This window comes from Chelonia mydas, chromosome 18 (assembly GCF_015237465.2).
Source record: "Chelonia mydas isolate rCheMyd1 chromosome 18, rCheMyd1.pri.v2, whole genome shotgun sequence".
Taxonomy (NCBI): Eukaryota; Metazoa; Chordata; order Testudines; family Cheloniidae; genus Chelonia; species Chelonia mydas.
The window spans coordinates 19580813-19597212 of NC_051258.2; the positions used below are offsets into that span (position 1 = coordinate 19580813).

General features: G+C 41.2%; 1 protein-coding gene across 5 annotated transcripts in view; it reads right to left on the reverse strand.

Moving 5' to 3' along the window:
* Nucleotides 1-16400, reverse strand: part of MEGF6 (multiple EGF like domains 6) — a 255996-nt gene that overhangs the window by 109528 nt on the left and 130068 nt on the right. For all 5 annotated transcript variants that reach the window (XM_037881096.2, XM_037881095.2, XM_037881094.2 and 2 more), the window contains one exon: nucleotides 1090-1212. In XM_037881096.2, coding sequence (XP_037737024.1) covers nucleotides 1090-1212 — 123 coding nt within the window. The remainder of the gene's footprint in view (nucleotides 1-1089; nucleotides 1213-16400) is intronic.

A 16400-nucleotide genomic window follows, 5' to 3' on the forward strand; every position in this document is an offset into this window, starting at 1 on the left:
ATTCAGTGATTTCACTTCACAAAAGGAAGTTCTATTAGGAGTGAGATAATAACATGTTTTCCGACAGAGAGAGAAAGATACTAGATGGCCTCTCCCGACTAACGGCCTTTCATTCCCTTGGAAATCTGGCTGAAATTTAAGATACCATTGCTGCCTCCCAGTAGCCAGAAGAGGCTTTCAAATGGAAGGTACCCTGGGTGAAGGAATAAAAGACATACTGTAATTAAGTGCATACGTCAAACCAAGCAGTTAAGCTGCAATCAATCATCTATGGAGCATGTAGTTGGTGTATGTTTTGTATTTGCTCTCCTAGTTACAGTTGTTGTCATAAAGGAAAACAGAAGTCCCACACTTGGTCCCATCCAATATACTAAAGCTAAACCTGATTTCCTCCTATTCCTTCTCATAAGGGGGGGGGGGGGGTGTTGGATGTCAATATAATTAAAATTTTATTTTGCATCCTGAAATTACAAAAAGAGGAAGAATTCTACCAAAGTGCGGTATGATCCCAGGGGTCTGGGATCAACTATACTGTTCCATGTGCAATCACATACACCACCCCCAAAATACGCCCAGTCTGTCCTATAAACTCCACAGTACTACTCCAGACCATACACACCTCCCTCACAAACCCCCATCCAACCTCCCCAAACCCTATTATTCCTACCCCCCGACCCCACCCCCACACACCCCATCTACACGATTATTTATCTTGCAAACCATCCTGAGATACAATTTGTGTAGAAGACTGTATTTTAAATACAGCTGGATTGTAAAGAAGAAGAGGGCTAAGGGTCCTGAACAGAAGAAGAAGGGCAAAGGGTCTCAACACTACAGACAGACACTGAAAAGCACCCACTACAACAGCTGATTCTTACTCTTCAAATCACAGGGAGATCCAATCTGTTCTGTAGAAATCTCTAAGCATTACTCTGCTATAAAATTTGGTAAGGCCTGGCTTTATAACTTCAGAATTTCTAAGGCTACAAAGCAATTCTTTGTAACATACATGCAGCTGTAGGAGCCAAGGGAATTCATCAAAGCCCCCAATGGCTGGCCCACGCCAGTGGGCTGTCATCCCATTCCTACCTTCGCACGCCTTCCCGTCTCCCTTCAGCCTCAGCCCATCAGGGCACTTGCAGTAGAAGCTCCCAATCGTATTGCAGCACTGGGACTCACAACCACTGTTGCCGGCTTCGCATTCATTGACATCTGAAAGAGATGAGAAATTGGGGCGGGGGGAAGAGAACGTGAGAGATTTCAGTGGAGAACCAAACCAGAAGGATGATTAATGTGAGATAAAAGTGTGTCTATTTTCAGTACACTTCTCTCTTTTATTTTTTAATTAGATATCTAGTGCCAATAGTAAAAAAATAAAGGGTAAATTGTACAAAATAATTCTCCCAAGTGCATGCTAAGGGATACAATTTAAAGCTTAAAATGTAGCTACAAAATAGGTACTTACCCCACTGAATATGCAGTACATGTGTTTGCATGCACACAGATATTTACACTCAAATATATCCTGTTTCCCTCAATAATACCCATTTGTGCATGAAAAATTACAGACTGGGGTAACGGGTGCACCTTTGTATTATGCAGAAGCAATTTATGAGCCTAGGTTTGAAAATTTTACCCTAATAGCCTCGTACTTTATTTTTAAAAAGGATCAGACATTTGCATGGGTAAGAAGAGATGCAGGATAAAAACCACAAGGATTCGCAATCCTCATATTTCAGTTGGTCACCAGTTGAAAGAGCAAGAAACTTCCCATCATGTAATCAAATTTCACAGTTAGCTGCGAAGTAGTAGGAGGTTTAAGGCTTTCATTGCAACATTCAGAAATAGCCACAAACACCAGACCTGATGGACCATTAGTCTTGTCCTCTGAAACAGTTCTCATGTTTATTGCAATATTAAGAAGATAAAGTGCTATTGTGATGTTGTAATTTATACTTGCATCTATGACATAACCTAAACAATCATGAATTCAAAGCAGAGAGCACTGTTAATAACAGAAAATATCAAAACTATAAGAATTGCAATCATTCCTTAATACCAAAATCCCCTAATCAAAGAAGTGTCCGTTTCCAGACTGCCCAAAATGACTTATTTGCTGATACGCATAAAGAAAGGGAGCATTTATGTAGAACGAAGGAAGGATGAGATGCAGCAAAGTAACTGGCTAGCAGGAGTTGGCTACTTCTCAGCCAAACTTGTTAAACACCCACTATCCTCTCATGGAGAAAACTGAATAATATTTTGTATTTTCTGTATTTCTATTTCAACTCCCTTCCCTCCCTCCCCACCCCACCCCCTTCCTGCTCATTATTCATCTGAGGTTGTAGTTTTCTACTTGCGACAGATGAATCACAGATAAATCCCTAAGTAACAATGATCTTTTTGCACACCTGTATCCAATGGGGCAACACTGACTCTTGGAAGGTCTCACGTTTTTTATGCACCACCCTTTGATGATCTGATGCAGAAATGGTGCTAGGCATAAGCAGACTAAGCCATTGCTTAGCGGCCTGAGCAGCTCAAAGGCACCCGCTATTCACTTTTTACTATGTGCTGGGGGAGGCAAAATATTCCTGCTTAGGGCCTCAATGGGCTAGCACCGCCTCTGATCTGATGACAACTTCTTCATGTGTATATTTCACCAGCACTTCACCATGATGCACTCCTTATGACCAGCAGCTCCCTAGGCCTTCAACAGGCACTCCCAGCTCCTAAAGTTCTAGTTCAAATAGGAATTAATTCTGGGACATCCTATCGCCTGTGTTATATGGGTGGGGTGGGGGAATGTCAGACCAGATGATCACAGTGGTCACTTCTGGCCTTATGAGCTATGAATCTATGAAAGGCCCAATAGAGCGAAAGACACAGGGTAGCATGTAAGCTGAGTCTTCCACATGGAGAGGAGATCACAGCAGGTAGTCACATGGCTGACCCCACTGGAGTCTTTCAATAGTCTAATGAGCCCATTCAAAGGCTCATGCACAACACATCACGGATAATTACTAATGAGGGGACATGAAGGAAGCAGGAGAAATCCATCTTCAAATGATGCATAGCAGGAACTTTCAAAAAACACACATGACAAAGAGTAAAAAAGCAGAAATCTTTACTGACACGGGAAGCCCAAAGGATAAAATGAATCCATCTCTCACCAACTACTATGAGTTCAGAATTTAAAAAAGAGACTAATCATCCCAAATCAAAAGGCTGGTTTCCAAGATAATTTTGCACATGTTTTGCTCGCATTATCAAAGAAAACTAGCAAAAAGCCCATCTCAGTCTCTCAGAATCTAAACCACCATTTCTACTTTTATACTCAATACCAATTTTCAGACCTTTAATTCCAGATCAGTTCTGGATGCCATCAAGTTTCATGTGTAGCTTGTTTAATAAGACTCAGCAGTGTGTGGTATCTCTTACATTGCATTCTGCTCAATTATTTCTTGCTGGGGACCTATAGGGAATCCTTTTCACTCAATAGCTGGCAGCAGCTGGTCATTTCAGCAAATACTCCCACAGACAAGAGAGAGTGTCTTTCTGACACCAACTTTCTTTACTTACCCAACATAGTTTAACTTGTGTCAGCTTTTAAAAGCAAAATCTTTAATCCTCTGTTGAAGAAAAGGCAGAACCATTATGATAAATTTGCACCCAGAATTCCTGAGAGATTACCAACTCAGAAACGGGGAAAGCATCATTCTTCTTTTTGGTTCCTCTGTTATCTAATGACAATATGACACTATTCTTTAACTGAACTGTGTGGCATAGGCCAATGGCACAGAAGAAATTCTGTGGGCAGAAAGTAATGCCCAGCTGTCAGAATCAGAAAAAGATTTAAGAATCAGAGCCCCAAATCAGCTGAAATTTATACATCCCTTTCCCCTAACCTTGAGGCGCTATCCTCCCCATAATCCCTCTGGAAGCCATTCTCTGGCTGCACGCCCCATCCTCTTAAGTACCGGTAGGTGCCGGAGTTGCTGTCTGTAGTGCAACATTTTCATGCCTCACTGAAATATGAGAAAGTTACTTTAAATTACTTCAAAACTAACAGACTATCTTCAGGAGCTGCCAATGTTCCAAATGTATAGCATATCAACTGCTATAGAACCTTATATTAAAAGCCATTTCATACTTCAATCTCTCTGCAACCTGCAGTCAACAACTAAGGGACCAGCAAAAATCAACTGCCTAGCAGAGGTGAGAATTTAAGTGAAAAATCAAACAAACAATAGTGCAAACCTTGAAGATTATTGAATATGATTGCTTAGATAGAGGGTTACCAAACAGCAGTGTGTTCCCTTGTACAGGTGTGTCTGCATATAAACTGACCCTCCCATACTGTGGAATACTCCATACCAGTGCAGAGGCACCAAATTCTGCAGCAACCTCTAAAGTGGCTTGTGCAAATAGGCTGCAGGGGAGATTTTTAGGAGACTCCACATCATGGCTAAAAGAAAACAAATATTCTACCATGGCAAGACTGGGCCATTTCATATTTTCAGCTACAGAATCCAAAACAAACCCAAATTTGGAGATGTTATGTTCTGATCAGACATCTGAAATGTGTGGGGAGGTTTTAAAGAGATTTATTGGTTCACTATGAAATTCTTGACATTTGGCACCTAACAAGACATTCAAAAAATGTATTTGGGTTCAAGCAGCTAGTTCTTTGCTTTGTAAAGAGCACGTGTTACTTAAACCGGTCAGAAAAAAAGGAGACAAGTATGGTTTTTAAGGCATTTGGTCTGGAAGTCAGAATCATGAGCTGCAGACTGTACTGTACTCTGTACATTTCTTTCGGCTACGGTAGCTAATTCATTTTCCTTCACACACCCAGAGCTCACAGGGCATGCTCACCTGCCTGCAGAAGTGGGAATCCCATTTCTACACACACTGCAGTTAACTTTGATTAATCTGACTCCAAACTCACCATCTGTATCAAAAGCGAAAGTAAGGCATAGCTCTTTGACAAGTTACTGGATACAAGTTAAGGCCAGGACCGTTACTGCTAGTAGATCATACACAGCACCTTGGAAGGAAGTCACTCTATTCTTGCTTTGTATTGTTAACTTAAAAGTAATGCACAGACAGCTGGATGTCCATTGTCAGAATATACCATTCAGACAATAAACGCTAATGAAATCTAGGCTGAGCTAATGATTATATATTATTTTAGACAAGTCACTAGCTCTAAAATAGACTCACCTGAAATCTTGCTAAAGTCAGCATGTGCCACAGGGAAAAGAAGATTAACTGAACGCAGAACCAAGACTTCTGGAAGACTCTGTGCAACCTTCCAGTCTGAGGAATGGAGATGACAGGAGTATTTGTCAATTCAAGGACTTAATCAATCAGCAGCTTCTCTCATCTAGTGGCAAGACCCAACTTGGCACCGCTCACATTTCTACAACTGAGTCTTAACTTGCAGACAGTTAAGTCCCGCAGACAGACCCTGCAGCAGCCAAAATCGAGCCTTCCTTTTGGCCAAGCTGGTAGGACTTTGCTGACACCGCCTCTTCTAAAAGATGTTCTTTGCCGATCTCAGAATAATCTTCATAAAAGGCCACAGTTTTGTTTTTCTAGACATACATCATGGTACCAGTATATAAGACACAAACTGAGATGTGTATAGTATCATCTTTACAGAGGTAACAGTGAATAATGAAAAACTTTCTTGGTAAAACAGTTAGGTTTTCACTTCACCTCTGAACTTGTTTGTTTCACTTTTAATTTTTTTAAGCAAGGGTCACTGTGACAGGCAGGTGCTTCAGGTCATTTGTCTTGATGGTCACAAGACGTGGGGTCCAGTGGGTTACCCAAGAGATAAGGAGTCCAGTAATTGGGGTCTTTGACTGAAGAAGCCTGCCTCCAGCCATAAAGTCTTCAAGATTAGAGCCTCCCAGCTGATCTTAACTTAAGGATTCGGAGCAAGGTGTAAGGTGTAATATAAAGAACAGTTGCAAATTCTGGTAACTGGAATAAAATTCCTGCAGTATGTGGCAGTGCATGAGATGTGATGATATTCATCATTCTGACATCCAGGATGATGCAGGTGTCCAAAAACTGATTCCTCATCAAGAGAGGTACCAGATGCAAAAGAGTTGCCAAGAAAGATTCCATGGCCAAAATACTGGGAAGCTGAGGGCTTGCACTTATCAGACAGATTACATTAGCCATCTACTATGCCAGGAGCAAATCAGAATGTCACCAAATGAGAGCCACAACAAAATGCCAAAGAAAGAAGAGTATAAATTTTGGGGTAATACTCAAACCAACTCCTAAGTAACCACATCAAGCACACAGATCATCCTGCAAAGTAAAGACACTTGCCTATATCACCTTCAATTATTATTATATTTTTAACTTTACACCTCCGCTTAAGAAGATTCATGCTACTGTCATTATAGTTGGCTAACCTGTGAGGCATCGCAACCTACAATTCTTTGGGTTGTAGGCTGCAGTGCCTCTCCGGTTAGCAAACTATTGAGGACCAGCATTTTTAGGAAAATTAATAAACTGGCAAACCAAGAGCGCTGAGCTCCTGTTGGTCACATTCAGACAAAACCACAAATCACAGGGTCTCAGTGAAAAGCATTCAGAGAGACGCTTCCACACACATAATCTTCAGCACCTCTGCAAACAGCCAGAGGCTCCAATCTCTCTCCCGTATCCCATCCCATGTTGCTTTTTGTTCTTGTAAAATGGATGCCTCCTGGTGGCAGCTTTAAAACAGTGCACAAGTTCTGTTCAGCACTTATTTTAAACTGCTAGTTATTACTGCAATACGTGGACTCTCCGATGCTTTGGGGAAATTTCTTGGTGTTTGTTATGCACAAACTTCAGCATAAAGATGAAATTCTTATGAACTAATTTAATTATTACTCTCTTTAATGTAGCCTGCAAACCTTCAAACGCAGGCTTCTGTCGTATGCTTATATAGAGGGGACAAACCCACCACTTTCCACCTGAAACTCCCCTGTCCCCAAATTTGGATAGTTTGATGAACTGAAACCCATATTTCAACCGCTGCTTCTTGGTTCTGCAAAAACAAAGCTCGAGTGATGAGGTTGTGCAGAAACAAAACCTGAACTAGGCCTTCTTGGCCCTTTTCCAGTTTAAGAACCAGAGGCTAGTCTGGATATTTTCAGCTGGTGGGTAAACTCCTTCCCTTTATCCATGAATTATACTGCAAGAGCTCTGTAAAAAGATACAATCCCAAAGAAATGCTCTGACTGCAGGAAGAAAGGAAGGCTCCGGGCAAAGCATGTCAGGAAGAATATGATCATTCTTCCAGCCAGAACACTTATCCCATCTTCTAGAATCAAACCAGATGCAATGTTCTTATAGCTCTGTCCTCCTCGCATGTTTCATTCTTGCACTAGCTCTGCATTTCTAGATCTGTGACTAAAGCTGTACTTGCAGTATTTTTATAATGACAAGCAGTACCTTGCATCTTGGGAAGGATCCTATTCTTGTGAGATTTCCAACCCAAATATGCAGACCCAAGGGGACTGAATAATCTTCAACTGGAGCGTCTGCAGCTCTGAGAGCTTGCCCAAACTCACCACAATCCTCCTGAAGTTTGAGATCCCACATCACTAGAAGAAATTTCATGGCTCCTTCCACATGAATTCACTACATCAGAACAGTCCAACAGCTGTTAAAACAAAACAACTGCTCCTCCAAAGAATGCTGCTTATCCCTAGATGACAAAGTAAGAGCTAGACAAGATGCTCAGATACTGTGGTGATGTGAGCTGCACAGATAAAACAAATGAGACAGGTGACAGAGAGAAAGATGTAGAAACAATCACCAAAGAAATGAGACAATGAGCACTTTCAGGAAATGAAAGCATTGCATTCTCAAAATGACGACCACCAAGGAGCCACGGTTATGCTGGAAAAGAACACCATTCTGCTGTGGAGCCAGACATTCCATGTCAACTGTATAAAATGTTTCGATGAAGGCAATCACACAAGCTCTGGAAGGACTTTGCAGCAGGCAGGCCAAAGAATAGAAAAGAGCTAAAATAAATGGAAGGAAATGAATGTGAAAAGCTGAAAACGCATGCATAAATGTCAGCATGGAAACACATTCACTATTACAACATATACATTCCTGCAAAGAGAATTAACCTGGGGCCTGACATAGTATTTCTGGAAAGCTGCATCTGGACCGTCCATGAAAAGCTATTCACAAAGATGTTCCTTTGGGTGGCGTTCTTTAGTCATTATAACATTGGCGGTGGATTGTTTTTATAACAGCAAGAGAAAACATTCAGATGTCTGTAGTGACCTGACCTGTCAAGTTTACCTCTTAAAACCAATGGAGAATTAAGTGTATTAAACATGAGGGCTGTGAAAGCCTATAATAAATTAGGTTTTGGGAGTGGGAAAATAGAAGAAAGAATAAACGAGAAAAGCTCCAAGTTGTACAGGAAGATTTTAGGGGGTGAACGGCTCTGAGTAATTTCTGTTTTTTATTATGATGCTGTCCAATTACATTTAATAAATTATGTCTGCAGCTTATGTGGAATTGTTATTCTCATTTCAGACATTCACGATGCACTCTGAAACTTAGACAATTTACAAATTGTGAGACTTACAAATCACTTGGTGTGGGACAACTTGACATTTGTCTTTTGGCTGAAGCTGTGTTGAAATATGACAGTGTTGGAAAAGGAGACCAAATAAAGTAAAATAAGCATGCGATCAAAGAGGCCTTCATTTTACCTCCCTCAGACCCTTCTAATTCAGACCTCAGGAGATTACCAAATACCATTGGCTGAAAAAGAGAGATAAAAAGTGCAGAACCTGCAGTTTTGTGATTCATTACCTCCCAACACTAGTGCATGCTACATTTCACTCTACACAGCTGCCAGATTCCAGAGCAGGTTTTCTGAATGCAATTCTATTTGCCCAAATCCTGCATCTACATGTTTGGGCAACATGAACCACTGTTCATGCAAAATGATTACAGCATTTATCAAAACAAGCCAGAAAAAGTGGAGACAATGGTTTCACCTTTGTTTACATACTGAAACTTTTCAAATATGCTATTGTGCACACCATAGCAAGTAAATAGTGCATTCCTTTCAGCAGGAGGCTAATACTTGGGATGCACAAAAGTTTGTAATGAAACCCCTAGACAAACAAATATGTTTTCCTGCTTTGGGAATTCAACCAAATTCCCAAACTCAGAGTATCACCATTAAAAGGTGCTGAGGATCCCAAACCTGGGCAGGTTGGATTGGCTATTGGAAGCAGGGAGGGCTGTTTTGTTCTGTTCCCCATCTGGTGGTTTGGGATGGTTGGTAGGAGAATGATTATTATTGTGCCTAATGTGTTCTGTAGAAGCATGTGTTTTATTCTGAATGCATGGAATGTGACCTGTGACCAGTTAGTGCAAAATAAATGTGGTAACACACATCATATTCCTTGTCACTTTGTGGGGTAGGGAGAAGGGAGGGTGTAACAGGGCGGGACTCACCCCTGTGGCGCCTCCTGCTGGTCGTCCAGGGAATTAGTGTTTCCAGCCTCCGGAGCACCCTCTGCAGGCCGGTGTCCCGCTTGTCGCTGGGCCCCGAGTCCCTCCCGGACCCTGGTGCCCCTTTCATGCCGGGGTCTCTCCCCCCCTGCCGGGGAACCCCCACCCTCTATCCCCACCTCACTTCAGTCTTTGGAACCAGTCCTCAATTGTGGGGATGAATGGCCAAAGTATCAATTCTGGCATAACTTCTTGTAGGCTCTGAGCCTTTAGAGCTTTGAAGTGCAGTTTGGAACTGCTTGTGTTGATCAGTTCTGTTGTGCCGCCGGCCACTGAAGCAGCAGCTGGGTATTTCCTTCCAGCTTACTTTCATACACATGAATATAAACTCTTTCAGAACTACCAGTGACATAAAGTTACTATCTGTATGCATTTAGCTAACGAGGAAGGGCATAAACAGTCTGTATTTTGGAGATGAGGAGGCAGTGAGAAGCCTCCTTCTCTTATTTTGGCCATTGTTTAGGTCAAGCAGGGAGCTTAATCTCATTGGTCTCACAATGTTTAGTTTCCATTAATTCCATCACAAATAAATAATGACAGGAACAATATTTGTGATGAATGTGTATTTAGGAAAACCAGACACCATCAGAACAGCACAACTAGTGTTTGTATAGTTAGAAAAATACCATGTGCACATTACATCCAAATTTCCAACAGAAACAAACAAGGCTGGCAAAGAACTTTGTTGGAATGGACTAAGAAGAAGATCCCACAGTTCCCAAGAAAAATTCAGTGAAGCAGGCAACAGCATCCTAAAATGGCAGTGATTTCTAGAGAGGAAATGCCATGCCAACCCTGGAGGGGCAATCAGGCCACCACCCTAGTTGGGAGAAGTCACATAATTCTGGAGGTCTCCAAGGAGCACTCTCCTTAGACATCTTTGGAGGTGTCTGAATGTGTACGTGTGAGTGATGTGTAGGGGTATCTCTGAAGATGCATATGCAAGGGAAATCAGTTCACTTCTCTATTTTCTTAATGTACAAACCTAGAGTACCGACCAGATCAGGATTCAATTCACAGAGATGATATTCTGTTGGAAATTCTGAAGGAATTACCCTGGCTTGATTTTCTCCTGCATCCATGCTCAGTGGGAGCAATGGGAACAACTGGCACAGGACCAGGCTCTGCGGGCTTTACATATATCCTTAGGCGTAGTTTGACTTCTATATTTAGGGGGGCAGCTCCCGCAGACCAATAGGTCCATATTGGGGGGGGGGGGCAAATTCCATGCCTGCAAGAGGCTTGCCCAAACTATGCCCATAAGCTCCCCAGAGGAATTCTCAAATGGCTAGTTACAGCTAGAGGGGATTTAAGAATCTGGCCTACTGTATGTACGAAGAGCAGAGATGGTGAATGAGAAAGCTGTTGAATAAAGGTGACTTTGACCTGTGCTTCACATATGTTTCACACAAAGGGATGAGTGATTTTTCATCTCTCTTATTCCCTGAAGAACCAGATGATTAGCCTGTAATTAATAACTTCCATCCTCTTTATCCACTGGGCTGACAAATCTGTCTGGGCTCGAAGTGCCCTTTCTACTTCTGAAGCATGAGGCTGCACAAGTTTTGTTTTACTTTTTCAAAATCCTAAGGCCTCGTGAAGCTTAACAAAATCCTCCAGGGTTTACATTCATTTAATCCTCTCATTCCAGCAACCTGCCAGGGTTAGGAGACCCCCAGAAGGACAGTTCATTCCAAACATATTGTGAAACAGAGAAAGGCTACTATGGGGTTATGAGAAGCGGTGCATAACTATCGCTCAGAGTTATCCCTACAAATGGATTTCCATTCCACTAGGTTAAAAAAGAAAAACAACCCACACGTTTTAATTAAACCTTTTACAGTTTAATCTCCTAATCACAGTATTGGTGGACGGAAAGACATGTTATTCTAGAAACTTTTCCAGGGATGTATTTAACCTGGCTCTGGGGAGTAAATATTGGTCAGTTAAAAATGCCTTCTTTGCATTTTTATCAAAGATCCAAGACAGTATATACATATCACTGGGCCACTACAAATCTCTTTTGAGGCAAAGACCAACCCTGGTGGATACAATAGTCAGACACATGGCAGATCGTGTTTTACATATGATCAGAAAATGGTTCTAAAATGCTGCGAACAGCACTTGCTCGCAAGCACAAGGAAGAATTATTTTCCCAACCTTGTGGCACCTTAGAGACTAACCAATTTATTTGAGCATGAGCTTTCGTGAGCTACAGCTCACGAAAGCTCATGCTCAAATAAATTGGTTAGTCTCTAAGGTGCCACAAGTACTCCTTTTCTTTTTGCGAATACAGACTAACACGGCTGTTACTCTGAAACCTTTCCCAACCTTGTCCACTGTTAACATAGCCATAAAGATGCATTTGTTATTCAGTCCCAACAGCATTGACTGTGGATTGGTCAGATATATGCCACCTGGAGGATGAAGGTCTCTGTGAGGGATGTTGAGTTTCACTGTGCAACAGGAAGGGAGTTAAGAAATATAACCGTCTGGGATTTTGATACGCTTTGAAAACGCAACTGATGTTTTAGAAGTTAAAAGGGCATCTCAAGGCAATGAAGTATCTGTCAGGCTGAGTTAGATATGAAGAGTGTAGTCAAAATGAGTTCAGATTAAAGGAGGATTTTTCATGCTGGGGGTAGCCTGAATAAGTTTATTAATAAAGAAAAGAGTTTACGAAGCCAGGGTTTTTCTGTCTTCATTTTGCTCATCCTTAAAATGTTTGATGGTTTAATAAGAAGTTTTCGCCTCCTGCTTTGCCTCTTCTGCACAAAATCCTAATTCTATGCTTATTATATCAATCTGTTGTGGAAGAGACTGCAAGGCCACAAATCAGCATAGTGACATCCCTGCAGGATCAAATAGAAAAATCCTCATTTAACCCCCAAAATAACAAAAGTAATGGGCTCACACTGAACAAAGTCACACAGAATCTGGCAACTTCACTTTGCAGGAGATTGATTAAACTCTTTGTGTTTTAGTTATTTGTATGTTTTATCTCAGAGCTCCTGAGCATGGTCTTGGGTTTCAGAGTCAAATGAACCTAAAATCCCAAAGGGAGACTCAGTTAAAATTGCCATCTTTCACCACGGTTCACATCAGAAGTGAATTTCACATAATTCTGCAAAACCACAAATCAGTCCCAGGATTGCTAGAAAGGTTCATAATGAATCTTAGCAAATTCCGATGGATCTGGGTGGAGGTACAAATTTGTCAGTAAGCCTGAAACCACATGAATTTCATAAAGTTTGAGGGTTTGTTGTGCAGGTTTTGTATAGCTGAAGTTTAGTATATTTGAAACTAGCATAATTTTCTTCAATACGGAACTCTCTCTTTAAATCATGGATAGATAATCTAATTAACTTTCTGACAATTAATTAAACAAACTCCTACAAGGATGGAGAGAAGCATTTTTTTTTTGCATGGATGTTTGATAAAATCCATAAAGCATTCAGATTCTACAGCGATGAGTGTGGTATAAATAGATTAACACAGATTCCTGGAGCTTGTAGATTTCAAAGAATATGACCAGAGGCTATAAAAGCTCATTACTCCGTCACTGAAGCTTACTATCCATCTAGAGAGTCAAGAGCGCTCAGTCACAAGATGTCACTGGATGATACACCACAACGCTTACAATATTCCTCAGAAGTACAACTGCCTTCTGTATATTTTTCTAATATTATGCTCCCTCCCTTCCCGGCAGTCATTGGTAGGGGAACTGGCTTTTGTTCTAGCTCCGTTTTGATTCTGTCCCGTTCTTTCCATTGTTTTACCCTGAATTTATTACTGAGGAACATTATATTTAGCCTCCCAAATGAAGTAATGGAATACCCAATGTCTGGTTCATTTAAAATTGAGCAACGCCCTAAGGAATACTGCAGAGAACAATCCTGTAGTAGCAAGGGAACTGACTACATGACCCAACAGCCCTTTGGCATCTCTGTGAGCCTTTATTTTTTTACCACAAATACATAGGAATTACCCCAATGTCAAAACCTGTAACTACCTTCCCAATGCTGTTCCAAAATTCACCCTATAAAAATACCATTTTTGTGACTGTGTAGTACCAATAAGAGTAGGAAATGACTCTCGAAAGGATAACAATGATCCATACTTAGTAAAAAAAAGAAGGGACTGAAAGAGTTAAACATTTTACTATCACGAACTTGGGACCCTCTGGTCATCCTCATGGACCTACAGAGTTATAGGACTTCTAGGTAAAGAAGGTTACAGAATACTAATCAAGCCACAAAGTATGGCACTGAGATTTATTTTGCCTCTCCATGAATCAGCTGTCACCAGCAGCCAGGTGTCATGAACAAACAGTGGTAGAGGCTGGTCACTAAATCAAACCAGAATCTGCTGAAGTTGAACTAACTAGAAGCAGCTGGGCTGGAGTCAGTCCTAATAGACCCTTTGAGTGCTTGGTAAAGGAGATTGTGTATCATTCCCAGGAGGTTATCATGCACCTTTAAAACAATTCATTATGTTTTACAAAAGTGAGATTGTTGCTGGCATTCCCTCGTTAAATACGTTTGGTCTACATTAAAGATTTTATGTAAGCCATGTACCACCCAAAATTAAAAGCATACCCGACCCCCCCCCCCCCCAAAATCAGTGAATTAGGTGTCAAGAACTTAGTTATAGAAATCCTTTTGGATTTTGAGGAGTTTTCAGTAAATACTTCGAGCTGACATTCCAAGTAGCTAACCAGTACACAGATCATGAGTCAGCCTCACTCTCAGTTATTCTACGCTGATGTAAATCCAGTGTAACTTCCCACTTCACATAAGTTAAACCATGTTTTCACCAACATAACTGAGAGCAGAATCTGGCCCTGTGACTGTACATTTGTGAAATATCAGAACTGCAGGAATTTGGGGGGGGCGGGCGAAGCTATAAAACCCAATTCTATTCAAAAGTCTCTTGTATTTGTATTTCCGAACAAATTCAAACTCAGTTCAGGTTCACTGAAAGCTCTGAAATCTTTTCAAGTAAACTAGGCCTACATTTGAGCAAACAAGGGCCAAGTTATCATTTCACAGAAAACGTGCAAATTCTTCATAGTTCTCATATGAAACCCAGTGAAAGAATGTGGTTTTAACTATGTTTCACACTGAATGTTTGGTCTTGTTCAAAATCCAGAACTTACCTCAAAACTCAGAGGGGGTGAAATTCCATTTGAGTCTGAACAGTAGAAAATTTTTGCAAGAAATCCCTGAGAAAAAAACGACACCAAGTTTCATATGGCTCGACAGCTAAACATCAAATGCTTGTGAGCAGGATCAGTAATGTTTGCTTGGAACAGAAATACAACTAGTATCCAGTCATCCACGAATGAAAACAATAAAATATCTACTTTATGATTTTCACTGCAATTCAGCAAGAATACATGTAGCAAGTTAAAGAAAACTTAAATATTTCAAAAGGCTAAAGTGATAGGGGAAAAAAGTTTGTTAACTGAGAGGCAATTAGTTATCTTGTGATGGCTTCTTAGCTAGTTAAATAATGAAGTCTGCTAAAAGGTTTGGGGGATTAGTAAATCGCCACTCAATAAATTGATTTATGATGTTGAATACTTGGCAGCTACAGTCATCTCCCACAACAGAACTTAGTAAGTGAGACCATGGGCACTGGCAGGCATATGCCTTTCATACCACTGCACACAATTTTAATTTCCTACAGGCAACATTTCTTGAGGTGCACTGGGGAGTTTTACAGGTTTTTCATCCGATCTCAGTAGCTAACTGCCATGGTAGTAATCATGTATGTGAGGTCAAGAAGCTGGATACAGTCCATATATTCATTTCAGATTGCTGGGTACATGGTGGGCCTAGCCACTGATAGTGCTCTATGTTGCCAGGTGATTAGCTGTATTTAGGGCAGAGATTCAATTCCTCACAAAAAGTCAAAAAGCTCTGCACCATGACTGTGGGGCAAACTGGCTGAAGCTATAAGCTGTGAGGTGCAACCCACTGCACCCACTTACTGCAGCAGTAGATCTATCCCGATACACATAAACCCAACAATTCAGAACATAGTGCAGGTCTAAGAAATCAAATTCTGAAAAATCTGTAGCCTGGAAACGAATTACAGAACCCTACATAATTTAAGAATTTGAGGGGGTGAGGGGAAAGAGTTTGAAAACAATGTTCAATTCCTATCTTTTTCCCCAATCCTGACTAACAGCATTTCGCCAGCATGAAGCACAGGGCTAAACTATCTCTAGAAGACCCACAGCTAGGAACTGAGATCCATACGCTAGGGGAAAGAGGACCGAGTACGCGTCCAATAGCAGAGCTGCGCAATACTGCACAACGGTAAAGACTTCTGCATTCATATTTTGCCACAAACTTGAAACTTGGGTCAGCTGCATAAACAGATCTCTGAGGCTCACAGACTTTGTGGGGAACCTGGGCCAAGGTTTGCATGGCTCTGACCCATTTGTGGCTTTAGGTGGAAAACATTTGAAATTCAGAATTTTCCATTGTTTCCACCCAAAACGTGACCATTTCTGCTGAGATAGGCTTTGAGTGTTGGAGTTTCAATCCTCAGCCCCATCATTCCACATGACCAGTGACATTAACCGTGAAACAGTTTCTTTGCTTCTCCCACAACAGTGTCCCTGTCCTCGTCTGCATCATTCCCTATGCATGGAACATCCTTCACAAACCCGTCTGCATGGGGCACTATCCTCTCCACTTCCACACGTCTTCTGACCTCTCATCCCTGCTCTAGTGCCTAAGAGAAATTAGCTGACTGATAAGGCAAATTGGGGGGACTACAGAGAAAAGTCTATCTATCCTTCCAAAAATTTGCTTTAGCAC